General features: G+C 40.4%; 1 protein-coding gene across 1 annotated transcript in view; it reads right to left on the minus strand.

Moving 5' to 3' along the window:
* The window catches only part of KIF13A (kinesin family member 13A), a 287,512-nt gene that overhangs the window by 81,892 nt on the left and 186,546 nt on the right, over positions 1-19,074 (minus strand). The window contains 5 exon segments of the mRNA XM_042782437.1: positions 1,288-1,500; positions 1,879-1,990; positions 12,740-12,852; positions 13,684-13,818; positions 15,980-16,067. Of these exon segments, the coding sequence (XP_042638371.1) occupies positions 1,288-1,500; positions 1,879-1,990; positions 12,740-12,852; positions 13,684-13,818; positions 15,980-16,067 (661 nt within the window).

Here is a 19,074-nt window from a genome sequence, read left to right on the forward strand (position 1 = left end):
AAAAAAAAAAAAGAATATTCAGATCCTTGGCTTCATCTGCCTTTTTTTTCCTCCACCTTCTTATTTCATGTTAATTTTTTGATTAAATAAACTAATGGATAAAAAGGAATTTAAACAGTGCCTGGCATAAAAAAACCAAACAAAACAAAAAAACCTCACTGCCATCAAGCCGATTCCTACTCATAGCGACCACTATTGGGTTTCTGAGGTGATAAATCTTTACAGAAGTAGATTGCCCCATCTTCCTCCCAGAGAGGCTGGTGGGTTTGAACCACTGACCTTCCAGTTAGCGGCCAAATGCCATGGTCAAAAAATGTGGCTATTACTCCTTCATGCCTACCTCCCACTCCCCACAGCTAAATTACTCTCACAACTGAAGCAGAGTAAGAAGGAAGTGGTATGAGTTCGAATTCACAGGTAGAAGTCTCAGGTAACACACCCAAGTTCTAGAATGTGGAAGCATGTGACTTAAGCTAAGTCACATGTCTTCTTTCTCAATCCCTTCACCTATTTCAAATGAGACAGTGTATAAACACCCAGTAACTTGCATAAAGTGATACATAGTGCCTAAGGCATCTGACTGCTAACCAGAAGGCTGGCGGTTCAAACCCACAAGCCACTCCTCGGAAGGAAGACTGGACAATCTAGTTCATAGTGATATTGCCTCAGAAACCCAAGGAGGTGTCACTATGAGTCGGGTCCAACTTGACGGCAGTGAGTTTTCTTTCTTTCCTTTTTTTTTTTTAGAATAATGTGTGATCATTAAAGTGTGGGTAAAATCATGGAAAGAGGGTAGTAAACCAAAAGCATTCATTCTGTTTCCTGCCAGGAGCTGATATCAATGAAAATGCATGCGGAGACTTCTGGATTATTCCTAGTGTTTAATTATAATCAATTATCCTGCCTGTATGACTTAATAAGTAGATGATACCTAACTAGCATCTCTGAAAACTTGAAAGCACTGTGGAAATATGGCCTACAACGTTAATAAATTAGAAAAACAACAAGCTTGTTTTGAAGAATTTCCCACTGGAAGAAATGTGTGCTCAAGGGCCAACTGATTTGAAGTAAACAATTAGGCAACAGCAGGGACTCTTGTTTGTTTTGTCTGTAAGCTCCTAGGGTAGAGTCTGGTATTACTCATGTTTGGTCTTCACAATGCCTAGCACCCAGCAGATGCCAATAAACACTGAAATGTTGAACTACACTGAAATGACCTAGATGCAAGCATGTCCTCATCAGTCACGCCAGGGAATTATAAACACAGGAGCATTAGACTGATTTTACCTCAGCCTGTGAGAGCTGTTCTCTCAGTTTCTCCACTTCTTCCCGTAGTTCTCGGATGACTCTTGCATTGGGATCCTCGTTGACAATAGCATGGTTAACAATCCTTTTGGCTCGATCTGCATATCTCAGTGTGGAGAGGGTCTCTTCATAGTTGTCCGCTGCTGGGCTGATAGTGGCTATCATGGAAGTCTGGCTGTTGCCCCCCAAATTGTCCTGCAAGCAAAGTATTTCAAATATCCTATTGGGAAAAGAGGTCCCTTCCACACACACACAACACATGGGTTGGAAGCAGTGCACATGCACATGATGTCATTCCCCACAGAACTGGGTCTGTATTTCACAAATTATTTCACAAAAAGATGAAATGTGGCCTCTCTATAATCACAATAATGAATAATGCTCTTCCACCAGAATTATAATGGAATGAAAAGCAACAGAAAATAGTTTTCATTCTACATTCTTAGGAATCAGGATAACAGTATTGTCACGAAAGTTCTTTGTGTACTTGGTTAGCTTTACACGTACTTTTCAGCTATCATATCTGAGATAGCCAATTTGTGGTCGGAAAAGAACATTAGAATGATGTCTTACCTTAAGAAGCCAAGTGAGGACTGAATCTCGGTAAGGCACAAATTTGCTTTTACCCTTGCCAGCTGCCTGGTCAGCCAGTGATGATATAACCAACCCCAAGGTGGTAAGTGATCTGCCAAGAGAAGGGAAAAAAAAAAAAGCTTTTTATGTCATGTTTATTTTTTCACAAAACAATAATCCTTTTAGGTAATCTAAATAAATCTGTCAAGAAATTGAGATAATAGGGAAACAACCTACCTACTGCCACTGAGTCAATTCTGACTTAGTGACCCTAGAGGACAGTATAGAACTGCCCCATAGTTTCCAAGGCTATAAATCTTTACCGAAGCAGACTGCCTCATCTTTCTCCAGTGGAGTGGCTGGTGGGTGTGAAGGGCTGACCTTTTGGTTAGCAGTCAAATGCCTACTGAGCCACCAGAGCTCCTGATGGGGAAAAATATTAGCCATTAATTTAATAGAATATATTTCGAATCTCGGTAAGAATCTATTCTGTCCAATCACAGGACTATATTCAGAAATTGGAAACATAAATTTCTTAGATCAGACTACGGAATTTTTAATTTACTCCAAATGTATGGTTAAAAGTCTGAACCATTTACTCTTTGGGTATAATTTGTACCATTCTAGCCTGATTTTGTTCCCCAGGATAAGCAAGTAACGTGCAAGGCACCCTTCCATTACACATTACAAGGTATATACCCTATTCATCCGCTTAAAGTTGTCAAAAAGTTGAGATAATGGGGAAAAAAACCAGCCACTGCTATCATGATGATTCTGACCCATAGCGGCCCTAACAGACCTTATTTATTTCAATGTAGAATAAACTACAGTTGTACAAAACCAAAAGAACTACCCAAGAAAAGAAGATGACATATGGTTCCTGTTTCAACCCATTGCTAAAAGGAGCACCGGCATCATCTGAGAGCTTGTTAGAAATGCAGAATCTCAGGAGCCTCCCCAGACCCATTCATTTACTGAATCAGAACAAGTTAATGATGTCTTCCATTTATTCCTCAAAAAAACCAATCAAACTCACTGCTGTCGAGTCGATTCAACTCACAGAGACCCCTCCTTTGGTTTCTGAGGCAGTATCTCTACAGAGGGAGCTCTGGTGGCATAGTGCCTAAGGCATTTGACTGCTAATCAGAGGCTGGCAGTTACAACCCACCATCCACTCCTCAGAAGGAAGGCTGGGCAATCTACTTCTGTAGAGATACAGGAAAAAAAAAAAAAAAACCCTCACTGCCATCAAGTTGGATCTGACTCATAGTGATCCCTCCTTGGGTTTCGGAGGCAGTATCATTATGGAAATAATTGCCCAATCTCCCTTCCAAGGAGTGGCTGATGGGTTTGAACGGCCAGCCTTCTGCTTAGCAGTCAAATGTCTTAGGCACTACGCCACCAGAGCTCCCTATGTATATTAAATGTTGAGAAGTTCTTAACTGGACTATACTGTAAGTGGTAAACACATCTAGTCGTTGAGGTTCATGACACTCAAAATGTGGTCCTGGGAACTTGTTAGAGATGCAAATTCTTAGGCACATACCATAGACATTGTTGTTAGTTGCTACTGAGTCAGTCCCAACTCATAGTGGCCCCATGCACAACTAAAGTAAATGCTGCCTGGTCCTGCATCTCCCCTGTGAATGGTTGCAAATCTGACCACTGTGATCCATAGGGTTTTGAATGACTGCTTTTCAAAAGTATATCATCATACCTTTCTTCCTAGTCTGTCTTAGTCTAGAAGCTCTGCTGAAACATGTTCAGCATCATAGCAACATGCAAGCCTCCCCCCTGATGGACAGGTGGTGTCTTGTGTACAAGGTGCACTGGCCAAGAATCAAACATGGGTCTCCTGCTCATAAGGGGGCATTCCAGCCACTGAACCACCGATGCTCCAATATCCTAGACATTCTGAATGAGAGATGTAGGGTGGAATCCAGGGAAATGAGCTCTAACAGATCTGCCAGGTGATTTTGATGCAGGCTAAAATTTAAGAACACCCTCAACTTTAGCCTTGGCCAGTGAGATTTCTTTGGTGGCTAATAGATCTTCTCCACATCTGGAGAAAAGATCACTGTAAAACCAGTAGGTTTGTGGTGTAGAGGAACAGAGTGTCCTCTTGTGTCACAGTTAAGTACCAAGTGCACTTTTAAAGGGAAATCAACTGGATCCCAAGTTTAGCAGCCAGAAAACAGCAACCTCACCAGGTCTCACAGAACTGCCATGAGGATTCCATGATATTACACAGAGAAAGTCCTTTGTAAATGTTTTTAATTAAAATTTCTACTTATTTACACTAACATGGATGCCCACAAATTAGCAGATGACCTAGAGTTAACAAGTGAGGCTCTTATAGAATGAAACAAAACTGAATTCAAGACTTCAGAGAAAGGGAAAGGATAATGCTATAATTAACCTCCACTGTACACTGCTCACACTGCAAGATCAGAATAGTATGTAAGCATCAGCAGCAGAGCAGTGAAGTGGGACTGAAATGACTGTGTGACGCCACTGTCAGTGTGTACTTTGCTATATAACTTACCAAGACAGAGATACCTATCATTAGTAAAGCCATGATGTTTTACCTAACAGTGTGCATACATTCAAAACAAGAACTTTGTCCAAGTCTATCAGACACCTTGCAGCAAAAACAGAAAAATATTAATTGCAGATTTAGAGGGACTCAATGATGAGGGAAAGATAATCAGTTCATCTAGTGATGGTGGTGACCAGTAGTCCACACCATCCCTCCCTTCTAAGTGCCACCCAGAATCTAGGGTCTTCAAAAATCCTGAAAACGAAAAGCTGTATGTCTGAAGTTGAACAATAGGCTTACAGATTTTAACGGGAATTTTATTCCCAGGGAGCTTAAAAATATAAACTCACTAATAGAACCTACTGACATTGTCTACTCAAGCTGGAGGCAAGTAGGCAGCCCATTTTCCTCACACATGTCTGGAACAAGGTGGGAACGGATCGGCAATTTTTCAGTTGCTGTCGAGTAAATTCTGACTCCTGGAGTCCCTGTGTATGAGAGCAGAACTGTGCTCCATAGAGTTTTCAAAGGCTAATTTTTCAGAATAGATCATTAGACTTTTCTTCTGAGGCTTCTCTGCATGGACTCGAACCAACAACCTTTAGGTTAGTACCTAAGCATGTCAACCTTTCAACCATGCAGGGACTTCTTGCCAATATTAGGAGCAGAAAAAGTTATGTCTTAAGGAATCTCTCTGATTCAACCAAGGCTCTGGACTTAGGAATTACCAAACTTGCTAGAGTTAGTGATGATAAGGTAGTTCCTAGTGCCTAAGGCACTTGACTGCTAACCAGAAGCCTCATGGTTCAAACCCACCAGCCACTCCTCGGAAGGAAGGTTGGGCAATCTACTTCCGTAGTGATACCACCTCGGAAACCCAAGCAGGGGTCGCTATAAGTCAGGTTCAACTCGACGGCACGTAACAACAACAACAACGACAGGGATGCTTCTTACCTCAAGTTCATGGATAGGAATGTGTTCACTGGAGAGATGGGAGGAGCTAGGCTATGAGATAATACTTATAAACAGTCATGTTTTAAAAACTGGACCTATCTATAGTAATGGAGACTTCAGGATCAAAATGAAAGTACATGAAACTAGGGAAGATCAAAAACAAAATAAAAGCTACAATAAACCAACCAATGTGGAAAAACCAGAATCATAATTCCACTTTTTCTTTTGCCTTCTGGACCTTCCTCCAGCCTAGTTTCCCTTGAAACTCCATTTACCAAATTCCTTTTCTTAGGAATAGAATGTGATCATTTTCTAAAGTCATAAGTACAATGCTTATTAACTTTCATTAGCATTAGTTTCATATGTATTTCTCTTGATCTGTAGATTGTGATAGTCTTGACGGCAGAGACCATTCCTTGTCACACAGATCCCTGCATGTAATTACTATCTTTGTGGGTTTCTCATGTTAAAGGCAAAGACATTTATCCCAATTTTCTTTCCACATGCTTGGATCCTGTAATGTACAACTTGTAGATTAACAAGGATTCCCACTCTTGAATAAAGGTCACAACAAGCCCATTTTTATTCTCCCTAGATGCAAATCCATGTTTGGTAATTCAAGTAATACCATCTCAAGTGAGACTGCTGTAAGAAAATGAAAAGAGTTGCAGAAAGCACCCAAGAAGAAAAAGTGACCAAATCACATAAAACCATGGAAATATTATGCTTCTAAATTATAATATTACAAATTATATAACAGTCCTGGGAGCAACATATATTAATATCCCCGGAACAACTGTTCAATAGAACCAATGTTTTGGAAATATTAGCACATACTTTTATTCTATAGTATTATAACAGTGGAAATGGAAACAAGATTGGGGATGATACTCATTAGATGAAAACTGCTTACATTTAATGCCTGGCCACTGTGGAGAATGAAATGGAACCATTCTCAGTGACACTCCCAGGAGCATTAAAGGGAGGGTCCCATGCTCTTCAAATGAGTTCTTAGAGAAGCTCAACCAGCCAGATTCCAATAGCAGAGAAAAGGCTTCCTCCTTCCACCATCAATAGACAGGTGGAGCTGCAGCCTGATGTTCAGACACACATTCCCCTGTGAAGATGGCTAGAGATGACCCATACTTCCCGTATCTTGAACATACCACACAGTGTCAAAGTTCTTTATACGAAAGAAGTAATGTGTACTTTAAAGCTCTTAAGAGCTTAAGGAGAGATGAAGTTCCTAAATCCATAGGCCATTAAGCAGGCACTAATGTCTGTGTGAAGTCCCTGACAGGTCTGGTTAAGAGGATTATTAATGCTCCATCAAAAGAAACCCAAAAAGGAGGCTGAGAGAAAGCTTAGGAAACATGTCAGAGATTTCTTTAGTTTTAGCACTCGACTGGGCCTATAAGCACTGATTTTAACGCTCAGGAAGGTATCTGCACTTCCATTTATTATTTTATTTTATTTCACTTTGCCAACACCTACTTTTACAGACCTACCACCACCCATCTGGCAGCTTGTTGTGCTGTGGTGGCTTGTGTATTACTGTGATGCTGGAAGCTGTGCCACTGGTATTTCAAATACCAGCAGGTTTACCCATGATGGACAGGTTTCAGTGGAGCTTCCAGACTGAGACAGACTAGGAAGAAAGGTCTGGCAATACAGTTCTGAAAATGCACCAGTGAAAGCCCTAAGAACCACAATAGAGCACTGTCTAATATAGTGCTGGAAGATGAGTCCCCTATGTTAGATGGCACTCAAAATACACAGGTGCTGCAGCAATGGGCTCAAGCAAACCAATGATCGTGAAGATCAAAGAGGACTGGGTAGCATTTTTTTTTCTTTTGTACACAGAGTTGCCATGAGTCTGAGCTGACTTGATGCAATGAACAGCAACCACAAGAGTCAGGGAACTGGGCTCAGAAGCACCTCCACTCCCTGCCAGTTAGTGATCTTGAGAAAAGCACAGGTCCAACTTGGCAAACATCCCTGGGATGGTAAATGCATTATAAAAAACATTCCATGCTTAAACCCTGGGATATATAGTATTTCTTAGAATTCTCTGATCAAGAAAATCCTCCTTCCTTTCCCTTTTTTAAAATGAAATGACTTGCTGCTACCCTAAACTTTGTGCTCCTACAGGGCAGGAATTGTGTTGCTTCAAATTAAATAACACATAGATACTATCTTGTGGTTCGGGAAGTCAGAAGTGCAGAATGGTTTTCAGTGAGCTAAAATCAAGGTGTGAGTAAGGCTGTGTTCTAGGCTCTAGAAGACTGGCTGTATGCTTTTTTTCTTCCCCACTTCTATAAATCACCCACATTACTTGGCTCATGGCCCCTACAAGTCAGCAATGGCAGATTATGTCGTTCTCATACTGCCATCACTTTGAAACTGGCTTTCCTGCCTCTTTCATGTATACCTGTGATTACATTGGGCCCACTGGATAATCACTCCATCTCAAAATCATTAACTTAATCATATCTGCAAAATGTCTCTGTTGCGCACTCTGCGGAAGGGAGTTGTTGGGCCTGTGGGATCAGGACCATGGTGGAGGGGGACATCAAGCTCAACTAGCATAACACATTACACAAAAACATTGTTCTGCATCCTACTTTGGTGAGTAGTGACTTGAAAGCTTCCAAGTAGCCATCTAGATGAAACAATTGCTCTCCCCTCATCTGGAGCAAAGAAGAATGAAGAAAATCAAAGACATATAGAAATAATTAGCACAAGGGACTAATGGACCATGCAAACTTCAACCTACGTGACCACGAGACCAAAAGAACCAGATGGTGCCTGGCTACCACTGTCAGTCACTTAGAAAGGGATCAGTGCAGGAGATCCTGGATAGAGCCAGAAAAAATGGAGAACAAAACTCAAAATCATAAAAAAAGACGAGGCTTACTGGTCTGACAGAGATTGGTGAAATCTCCAAGACTATGGGCCCTTAGTCACCCTTCAAGCCTAGAATTGAACTCACTCCTGTGGCTTTCAGCCAAAAAATGCAACAAACGCAATGTACTGCTGTCGAATCAGATCCAACTCACAGCAACCTCTCCTTGGGTTTCTGAGGCAGAATCACTACAGAAGTAGATTGCCCAACCTTCCTTCTGAGGAGTGGCTGGTGGTTTTGAACAACCAGCCTTCTGGTTAGCAGTCAAATGCCTTAGGCACTATGCTACCAGAGTTCCCAGGATATAAGGTGAACATTTATACCAGGTAGGTATAAAACAATCCATCAGGGAAGATCAGAAGGGCAGTATTTGCACAGGATGACAGCTCAGAGGGCAGGAATGCATAGGAAAAAAGGACACAGGGAAAAGGAATCCACAGGGAGGAAGTAGGAATAAAGCTGTTACATTATGGGGCTTGCAATCAATGTCATAAAACAATACGTGCATAAACTGCTGTATGGAAAATGAATTTGCTCTGTAAATTTACCCAAATCACACACACAAAAGAAAAACCCCCAAAACAGTAACCCTCTGTAATGTAAGATCCATAGTCAAAGGATTTGAGAATTAAAATGTGGTCATCTTTGGGAAAGGGGTGGGGAGGCATTATTCTGCTTATCTCTACAATTTCTAAATTACTTTTTCATTTCATGCCACGCCAGAAACTCAACAAATGTTTGCTGGTGTGGTAGTTAACTTTGTGTGTCAACTTAGCTGGGCCTGATTGAGTGGCTGGGCAGCTGGTGGTAGTTATTTCCCATGATGAGACTAGCAATCAACTTCATGGTGGGATCTACCACAAGCAGATGAGTAGCTGCCGTAGTGATGTGGTCTGCTTCCTGTATATAAGGAGAAGCCTTGGAGAGACTCTCTAACTTATGGCATGCTTGGACCCTGCATGTAGCCATGTCATTGTCCAGCAGCCTGCCATGCTCTGCCAACCTTGGGACTTACAATGGACTTGAATTAATGGCCTGCTGTGTGATTTGGTAATATTGGGAATGTGCCTTTTCACTTGTCAACCTTGGGCTTGGCAGCCTCAGCAGCCAGCCGCTGTCTGAGTGAAGAAAAGGCTCTAGCTTCAGTGCACCAGGAGCTGGAAGCAGAGCTGAAGCCCAAGGCTGAGTGCCTTTCACCCAGCCCCTAGTGCCTGGCACTTTGAACTTGGACTTAAAGCCACCAAACTGTAAGAGAAACTTAACTGTTTGTTAAGGCCATCCCATTTGTGGTATATTCTTATCAGAGTGGCACTAGGTAACCAGAACAGTTGGTCTTTTATTCATGGTACTTAACACATATCCAAGCATCCATTTCCTCAACTTTAAACAGATAAAAATACCTGTTACAAGTGTCAAATGAAATAAAGCATGTGAATGTGGCCTGGAAACTATGAAGGGCTAGAAAAAGAAAGGTCGTTATCTCAGAATCTAATAGTAAGTAACAGACGTATCCATTTGTGAAACAGCTAGCACATAAAAAAGGAAAGACAATATGGTGCCAAGAGAACTGTAATCAATCCAAGTCATTCTGCAATTTGAGGCATGTCCTCATGTGGGCTTGAGGCAGTCCAGTTAGGAGTACTACATAACTTAGTGTCCAAATGAGGACACCTTTGAAAATTTAAAGGGTACTCTTAATATTTACTCTGGAACAGAAACATAAACCAGGACTCTTCTGGGCAAACTGAACATGTGGTCATTCTAGGCAAATGGAAGAGTGGCTGAGACTGGGCTCTGGAGTCAGACTGCCTGCATTCAAATATAAGATCTAGCACTTAGAGCTGTGTGACCTTGGGCAAATTATTTAACCAATCTCTGCCTTGATGTCCTCATCTATAAAACAAGGACAAAAGACTTATAACACTGATGTGCAGATCAGATGAATCATTATATATCGAGTCTTTAGAATAGTGCCTACTACATAGCAAGAGCTCAATAAAAGCTAGTATCATTACCTACCAACCAAGTCACATACGTATACTCTAAATTCTCCCAAGTCCACAGCACAGAATTCCCAGTGTTTCTCATAAGCACAGCCAGCAGGCAAAAGACTGGCAGAGCTCAGCACCAGCAAGCAAACCTCTAAGGGGGTGACAATCCTTTCTTTGGTACCTGCTCCCTGTCACTACATTCCTACTTTGCCATCCTAGTTTCTGAGCTCATTATGGAACACAGAGCTGTAGTGCCAGTCTGGGATCTTGTAATGCCTTGTCATGAAATATAGCAAAAACCTTTGTGATTCAAGCAGGAGACAGGATGACTAAAAGATTAACTTTCTAAAGCAGCAGTATTTCTCCATCTGGGAGTGTGGCTGTGTCCATCTGATAGAAGGGGCTCTATTTTATTTCTAATTTTAAACTACTGTTTGCTAAAACCATAATGTGCTGACAGCATTTTAAAATGCACAAATATGTTCCTGAGTATATGTCCTCCTGTCACATTGTGTTCTAAACTAAATCCCAAGTTATTCCAGTTCCACCAGAAAGATGACAAGAACAGACTAAAATACTTTCTGCTGAACTTGGAATAATCATGATGATTATGAAAATAATAGCTACAACAGTTAATATTTATTCAGTGCATAATACATGTCAGGCATTGTTCTAAGCACATTATGGACATTTAATCCTCATGTCATCCTCAACAATTTTATGAGGTAAGTACTATCATTATTAAGGAGCTCTGGTGGTGTAGTGGGTAAGGCATTGGGCTGCTAACCAGAAGATTGGTGGTTCAAACCCACCAGCTGCTCCACAGGAGGAAGATGAGGCAATCTTCTGTAAAGATTTATAGCCTTGGAAACCCAATCAGGTTGGTTAACTATGAGTCAGAATCAACTCAGTGGCATTGGGTTTGGTTTGGACTATTATTATAACCATTTAACAGATGAGAAAAGAGAGGCACAAAAAGGTTAAATTACTTGCCCATGATATACACACTGAGGAAGTGATGGAGCCAAGATGAAACCAAGGCTGTCTGGCCTGAGTGCATACTCTTACATACAAACTCTGCTGCCTTTCATGCTGGGAACCAGAGACTACTTCTTGATTATCAGGAGCACATACCATTCCCCAATCAGTCATGATTTGGTCCCCTGTTATCTTTCCAGTCTCATTTATTTACACTCCTGTGCACATTCTCCAGTTGTCCTGGGTTACACTTGTTATTGAGTGCCACGGAGTTGATTTCAACTCACAGTTACCCAATATGACAGAGAAGAACTGCTCTATAGAGTTTTCAAGGCTGTAGTCCTTATGGAGGCAGATCAACAGATCTTTCTCCCATGGAGCAGCTATGTGGGTTTGAACCACCAACCTTTTGGTTAACAGTGACTCCTTAACTGTTGTGTCACAAGGGCTCCTTTCCTGGGTTACTGCATCACTGAAAATAACAAATCCTACATTTGTCTGGGCTTCTGCTGCCCCCTCCATGTACAATGCCTGTATCTTCTTTTTCAACTAGGTAAACTCCTGCACATCCTTCCCCACCCTGCTCTCTTTTAGCCTGTAATAGATTGAATTATGTCCCCAGAAAAGATTATGTTGCATTCTAACTGCTGGTACCTATCAGTATGACCTTCTTTGGAAAAAGGATCATTGATATTATAAGTTAACATGAGGTCCCACTGGAGTGGGATGGATCCTAATCCTATATGAGTGGTGTACTCATAAAAAGGAGAAGATACATCGACACAGAGGGTCAGAGGGCAGATGGTCCTTTGAAATCATTAACATTTATAAGCTAAGGAATGTCTGGGCTACCAGAAGTGACAAGAAAGGCTCTTCCCACAGAGACCTGACAGGGAACATGGTCCAGCCCACACATGGTTTGGACTTTTAGCCTCCAAAACTATGAAATTTTGGTTTTTATAAGCCACCCACTTCGTAGTATTTTGTTTCAGTAGCCCTAGGAAACTAATATCTAGTCTTTACTGCATCACTGTGAACACTGTGGGAACTCAAGGCAAAAAGATTTCTGTATGGCAGTTATTCAATAACTGTTTGTTTTTAAAGTACTAATATTTAAACAGTATTAATCTTAGAAAGAGGTTCAAAGCAGCTTATATTTTCAGAATAAGCTCCCCAAGTTCATTTAAGATATGATTTGATTGACAAAATTGTGATATTCACTTACCTAAGGCCACATGACATACAATATACACATATGTGTGTGTACAATCTTTCAGCAGGGCTATACCAGGTAGCTTCACTTAACCTCATGTATCTAAACAGAGCCAAGCTGTTGTTTTCTTTCAACTCAGATTACTAAATCTATATAGACTTTGAACAACCTGTACATCAGACCCCTTATAAAATGAGTACCCCAAGATGTGCAACTAGTTGGATGCAAAGCTGCAGTTTAACTCTGAGATCACCAAGGTTGTTCTCACAGAGCCATCTTACTTGTTAATGTTGCTGCCTTCTTTCAGTCGCTCTCCCGCAGCTCCTGTTTTAGATACTCTTTCGCTGCCTGCCAGGTCTACTAAGCTGACCTTACTGACTTTCTCTCCCGAGTTCTAGTCGCAGGAAATAAGAGAGAAATGACACACATCAGTGTGAAAACCAAACAGATATCTACACCTGTGTCAACACAATTAAGAGAGCAACATGAGTATCCATCCCATTCCAACAAGGCAAACATCTCAATAAGATTTAAACTGAAACAGGAGTTATTTGAACAAGCAATCCATTTCATACTGAACAATTAACTTGGTATGGAAAGCTAACATTTTGCTCCACAGCCATGTAACAAGTACACTCAGCTTCCCAGTATAGGCTGTATTTTTCATATATAACATGTCCATGTAAATAATGTGTTAACATATATGATGCATATAGAGTTCACAGGAAACTAACATGGAGGGGGCTGCACGGTTTGCAAAACAACATGACACATGTGTTTTCTGCATAAACATATCGTAGTCAGAAACTAGAGGTTTTATGTATCTGTGAGGAAATGCTATGACATGAGGATCCCTGAACATTTAAGTCAAATTCCTCTTCTGAAAAAATGCTCTTTAGGGTGAAGGTTATGGTGTCTGCTGTAATATCCCTCAACCATTATAAAGCAGATTCAGTTGTTTTAAGGGGAATTTCAGAATGAAAGGATCAACATTAAAGGTGTATGGTGATATTATCCCGTTAACTCCCGTTAACATAAGAATTTTCTTTAAAAAGTTATACAGAAAGGAAGACCTAACAAATTAAATGATTTAAGTGAAGTAGTTCATCTAGTAAGTAGAAGAGCTGACATAAAATCCTCAGCCACTGACTCCTCCATGAACCACTTCATCCATTCAGACATTTTAGTCTTTCTAGTGCCACCAAAAGTTCTGCCAATCCCTCACCCCAGATTGTAAGTCATAAAGCGTCTGTGTGATTATAATGTTGAACACAGCATGGGAGCGGCTACTTTCTTCATTCATGTTCGTTGCAGCTACGGTTCGAGACTTATTTCCCTCAGACATCAATGACTCAATATCCTAGAGGCAAAACAAAAGAAAAACACCGTAAGCAAAAAACAAGAACACGGTACTGTGTACCAGGTATATCTATTAATTATGATCCTTCTTGACACTCTAGTCACCGCCCTTCCATAAAAAACTCCCTGCCTTTCCTCCATCAAGCCTGGTTTGATCTTCCACCTCACTCTAGCATATGAAATATTCTCCCCATTCTTCTGTCAACCCCCAATTGTCTTTTTCATCTGTTGTTGGTGTTGCTGTGTGCTGTCAATTACAACTCATAGCAACCATAAAGGGCAAAGTAGAATGGCTGCACAGGGTTTTTTAGGCAGTAATCTTTTTGGGAGCAGATCACCAGGTCAATTCTCCTGCAGAACGGCTGGTAGGTTCAAACTACAACTTTCTGGTTAGAAGCTGAGTGCTTCACCATTGTGCCACCAAGGCTCCTTCTTTGTAAGTTCCTATTTCCTCCTTAGCAAGTTCCTAGGGGAGAAAACTAACGTTTATTGTCTGGTCTCTATGACTGGGAATTGACTCAATGGCAGTAATTTTTTTTTTTTTTTTGATTTTTAAGATACTCAAAAGGTAGTTACTTGTTTTAATTCTAACTCTCCTGTACTTATCAGCCCTGTCTTGCTCTCTCCTCCCTCTTCCCCAACATTGTGGCTCTCCTAAGGCAAAGACTGTTCCTTATTCATCTTTGTAGATTTGTGCCTAAAACACCTGAATCCTATAGGTTCTAATAAAATGATGAATGAACCTTATGAAAGAGATATTTTAATGTTTTTGCACACACAGACACTGCAGTGCAGGGAGGTTAAATAATTTCCCCCTACATCTAGTAAGAGGCAGAGCTGGTATGCAAATCCCAAGCTCCCTGGCTCTTACTAATATGTAGCAGGTTGAGATGGACACAGAACCCAACCACACTGAACTAAAATTAAGGCTCCTTGGCAAAGCATTCGCTAACTCCACAGTCCCACCGTATGACTCAGCATTTTTACATCAGACAGGTTTTCATTCATTTCAGAATCTGCACATTTTTAAATGGATGACTGCACCATCTTTCTGATCTGAGCAATACTAAGAATATCTTCATTTAAATGGCTAAAGAGGGTTACCTCACAGATTAATTGTAGTCATACTGAGTTTGAGATGCTGACACAACAGCCATATAATGTAGATAACATAAGTAAGTAGGACTATTCATTCATTCATTTGTAGTCTTTAGCAACAGAGGAAAGCAGTTCATGTTAAAAAATTTCCAAAGCAGGGATTATAGAAGTAAGGGCAAAACACTGAGCCAGGCCTTAAGAAAGCATGAAAATTAAGGAGTAGGTAAAGGAAAATCAATCATTCAGTGCAGAGAGGAATGACTCAGAAAAGCAGAAGATCTGGAAGAGAAAAAAGTAATGGAAACTGACACAAGAGAGGCGGTCAAGAAGGGGTTATGTGAAATAGTGTTTAGACTACCAGATTTGTCTAGAAGGACATTAGTTGGCAACTTTAGGGGGAACAGTTTCAACGGAGTGGTATTATTGAAAAGATTTAGCAATCTCAAAATGTTGGGCCTTTTAGCCACACTGTGAAACTTTCAAAACAGAGCAACTTAAAGAGTATGATTAAAAGTCCATTTTCCCTGTTTCGCATGGGTTGATAAGAGGCATATCGAACAGATAAGTATAGCATGTGCCCTGGGTGCCACTTGAAAGGGATACCTAAGCAGTTTATTTTAACCCAGTAGGACCCAATGTCCTTCTTTAATCACAGTAGACACAAAAAGCATAGCAAGGGGAAGCAGAGGGGGCACTTGTCCCTGGGTATGATTTCAAGGAGTTGCCAGATGAGCCAGAATGACATTCTGAGGAGCCACAAATATGAAAGGTGGCCTGACTGAGGCAGCCAGACAAGGGGGTAAAGGAGTTTCTGCTGACATGTTGCAGCTACCAACGTCTATTCATTTTGAAACTGGGGTGGGGTAGGGAGGTAAGGGATGAGTAAAATGTAGATTGCCTGTCATTACCCATGGTGTTGATACTGTGGGTATCTGAGGCTGTGAATATCAATATGTTACAAAGCATCAACATAAAATATATTTAACATCAGTTACACTCTATGATTTACTGCTTGTTGTTGTAGTGACTTTTTTTTTTTTTTTTTTTTTTTAGGTGACACTTACCTCAAAGCTAGTAACAGCCAGTTGAGATAAACCATCTACATACGGTCCCAAAACTTTGTGCTCTCGAACTTTAAGAGACTGCCTACTCCTTTGAGAGGGAAGAAAAAGGAATGAAGCAATCAGACCAAATTTGGGAGCTTTTCTTTCTTTGTAAGCATGTAGAAATTAAGATAGCGATTTCAAAAGATTTTTTTTTTTTTTTTAATGAACAGAAAATATTCTAAAAACTACTTTATTTGGATTAGAAAAACCAGCATACCATATGAGGAATGTCCTATGCTGTGGTTTCTATTTAAAGTAACTTACTATTTAAAAAATTCTCTCACAAGTACCATACTAAACAGCCACAATACAGAATATTAGGTACTAGGTTAGGCTAACTTGTTTTAGTAGATGAACTTAAAAACAAACAAACAAACAAACAAACAAAAACCCTGAAATACTATACATAGGCAGTGGGGGGAAAAAAACTAAGGCAAAGAATACTGCTAGATTCAAGGCTTTTTTTAAAAATTGTGGTAAAATGCGATCCTCAGTCTATATGACCATTAGGCCAGAAGAACTAGATGGTACCCGGCTACCCCTGTCAACCACTCAGAGCAGCACAGGTGCAGGAGATCCTGGATAGGGTGGGAGAACAATGTGGAACAAAACTCAAACTCATTGAAAAAAAGACCAGGTTTGTTGGTCTGATAGTGCCTGGGGAGACCCTTAAGACTATGCCCCTAATTACCCTTCAGGTCTGGAACTGAACTTACTCCTGTAGCTTCCAGCCAAACAATAAACAGGCACATAGGGTGAACATTTACATTTACTTGACATTTACATTTACTTGAATCAATCAATTGATCAATCATGGAGAACAAAAGGGAAGTGTTTGAACAGGAAGATAGACAGCTGTGGGGGGGGGCAGGGTGGAGTACATGGGAGGGAAGGAAATAGGGAAGAGGTAACCACGGGGAGAAAGTGGGAAGAGAGCTGTTACACGGTGGGGGAAATTGCAGTCAATGTCATGAAACAAAATATGTAGGAACTGCTATATGGAAGGAAAATGAATTTTCTCTATAGATTTTCACCTAAATCACAGTTAAAATTAAAAAAAAATTGTAGCAAAAATATATATTAAACAAAACATTTGCCAATTCAATAGTTTTTACATGTACAATTCAGTGACATTGACTATGCTCATTACATTGTGCAACTATCACCACTGTTAACAGAAAGGGAGTGCCCCACTCAAGCAATGATTTCTCCTTTCTCCTTACCCACCTCTCCCCATAACCACTAATGAACTTTGGCCTCTCACACTTGCCTATTTCATGTAAGTAGGATCACACAATATTTGTCCCTTTGTGACTGTCTTATTCCACTCAGCATAATGTTTTTAAGACTCATCCATGTTAGCATGTATTAGGACTTCATTTCTCTTTATGGCTAAGTAATGTTCTATTGTATGTATATGTATGTATATACCAAGGACCTTTGGTGGTGCAGTGGTTAAGGCATTCAGCTACTAACCAAAAGGTAGGTGGTTCGAACCCACCAGATACTCCAGGGCAGTTCAACTCCATGGCATATCATGTTTTCTTTATTCATTTATCTGTTGATGGACACTTAGGTTGTTTCTACATTTTGACTACTGTGAACAGAGCTGCAGTGAAACATTCATGTACAAGTTTCTGTTTGCATGCCTGTTCTCAATTCTTGTGGATTAGGATTGCTGGGTCACAGAGTAGAATTCTCTGTTTACTTTTCGATAAAGTCTATTGTATAAATAAAATCTAAGTTAATAATGTCTTGAACTTTTTGACCAAATATTGAACAATATTACAATGTTTTGACTTGACTTCTTCCAGTCTGCATTATTTTATACTGCTTCCATATTAACGAATTTAAATAGAAAATGATATTACAGTTGAGTGGATGTTTACAGTCACTGATATTTTCTTTATATTTAAAATTGTCTTTGCTGAAGATTTTAGGGTCCTTTTGAATTTAATGGCAAGCCTGGTTTGGGGTTTATTTGAAGAGATTATTTAGAGATAATTGAGATTAAAGGCAGGGCTATATACTGTTATGACTGTGTTGGTTATGTCATCTTTTTTCATGCCATCAGGTATTGCTGTTGTTGGTCTTATATGCCGTCAAGTTGGACCTGACTCATAGCGACCCTTCATTGGGTTTCCGAGGTGGTATCACTAGGGAAGAAGATTGCCCAACCTTCCTTCCGAGGAGTGGCTGGTGGGTTTGAACCACCAACCTTCTGGTTAGCAGTCGAGTGCCTTAGGCACTACACTACCAGAGCTCCTATCAGGTATTAGTCACCTTTAAAAATCAATATCCAATGCTTGTTATCACTCAAGTGAGAAATGAAGGAGCTGAGAATTACTAGAAGTCCTTAGGTGATGCAAATGGTTAAGGCACTGGCTGTTAACTGCAGTGTTGGTGATCAAGTCCACCTCAAGGCATCTCAGAAGAAAGGCCTAGCAAACTACTTCTAAAAAAATCAGTCATTGAAAACTCTATGAAGCACAGATCTACTCTGACACACACGGGGTCAGCATGAGTCAGACTGATGGCAACTGGCCTTTTTTTTCATCTTTCAGTGGTGAGTTTATAGGTGATTTTTATTTCTTCTTGTACTTTACTGATTTTCTAAATTTTATATATAGATATATTATTTTTAAGTCAGCAAAAAGAAATTTAATTTTAAAAAGTAAATGGGCCTTTCCTTTATCTATGAACTATTTTTTCTTATCAACTAGTTCTTGGAAAATATGGCGATTCCTTAAAAAGTTGGAATTAGAAATACCATTTGATACAGCAATCCCATTACTAGATATATATCCTAAAGAAGTGAGAGCCAGGTCAAGAACAGATATATGCACACCCATGTTCATTGCAGCACTATATGTTGTTGTTGCTTTTAGGTGCGATCGAGTCATCTCCGACTCATAGCAACCCTGTGCACAGCAGAGCGAAACACTGCCTGGTGCTGCGCCAGCCTCACAATCCTTGTTATACCTGAGCTCACCGTTGCAGCCACTGTGTCAATCTATCTCGTTTAGGGCCTTCCCCTTTTTCACTGACCCTCC

The sequence above is a fragment of the Orycteropus afer genome, unplaced genomic scaffold (assembly GCF_000298275.1).
Source record: "Orycteropus afer afer isolate SDZICR_OR568_19922 unplaced genomic scaffold, OryAfe1.0 scaffold00012, whole genome shotgun sequence".
Lineage (NCBI taxonomy): Eukaryota > Metazoa > Chordata > Mammalia > Tubulidentata > Orycteropodidae > Orycteropus > Orycteropus afer.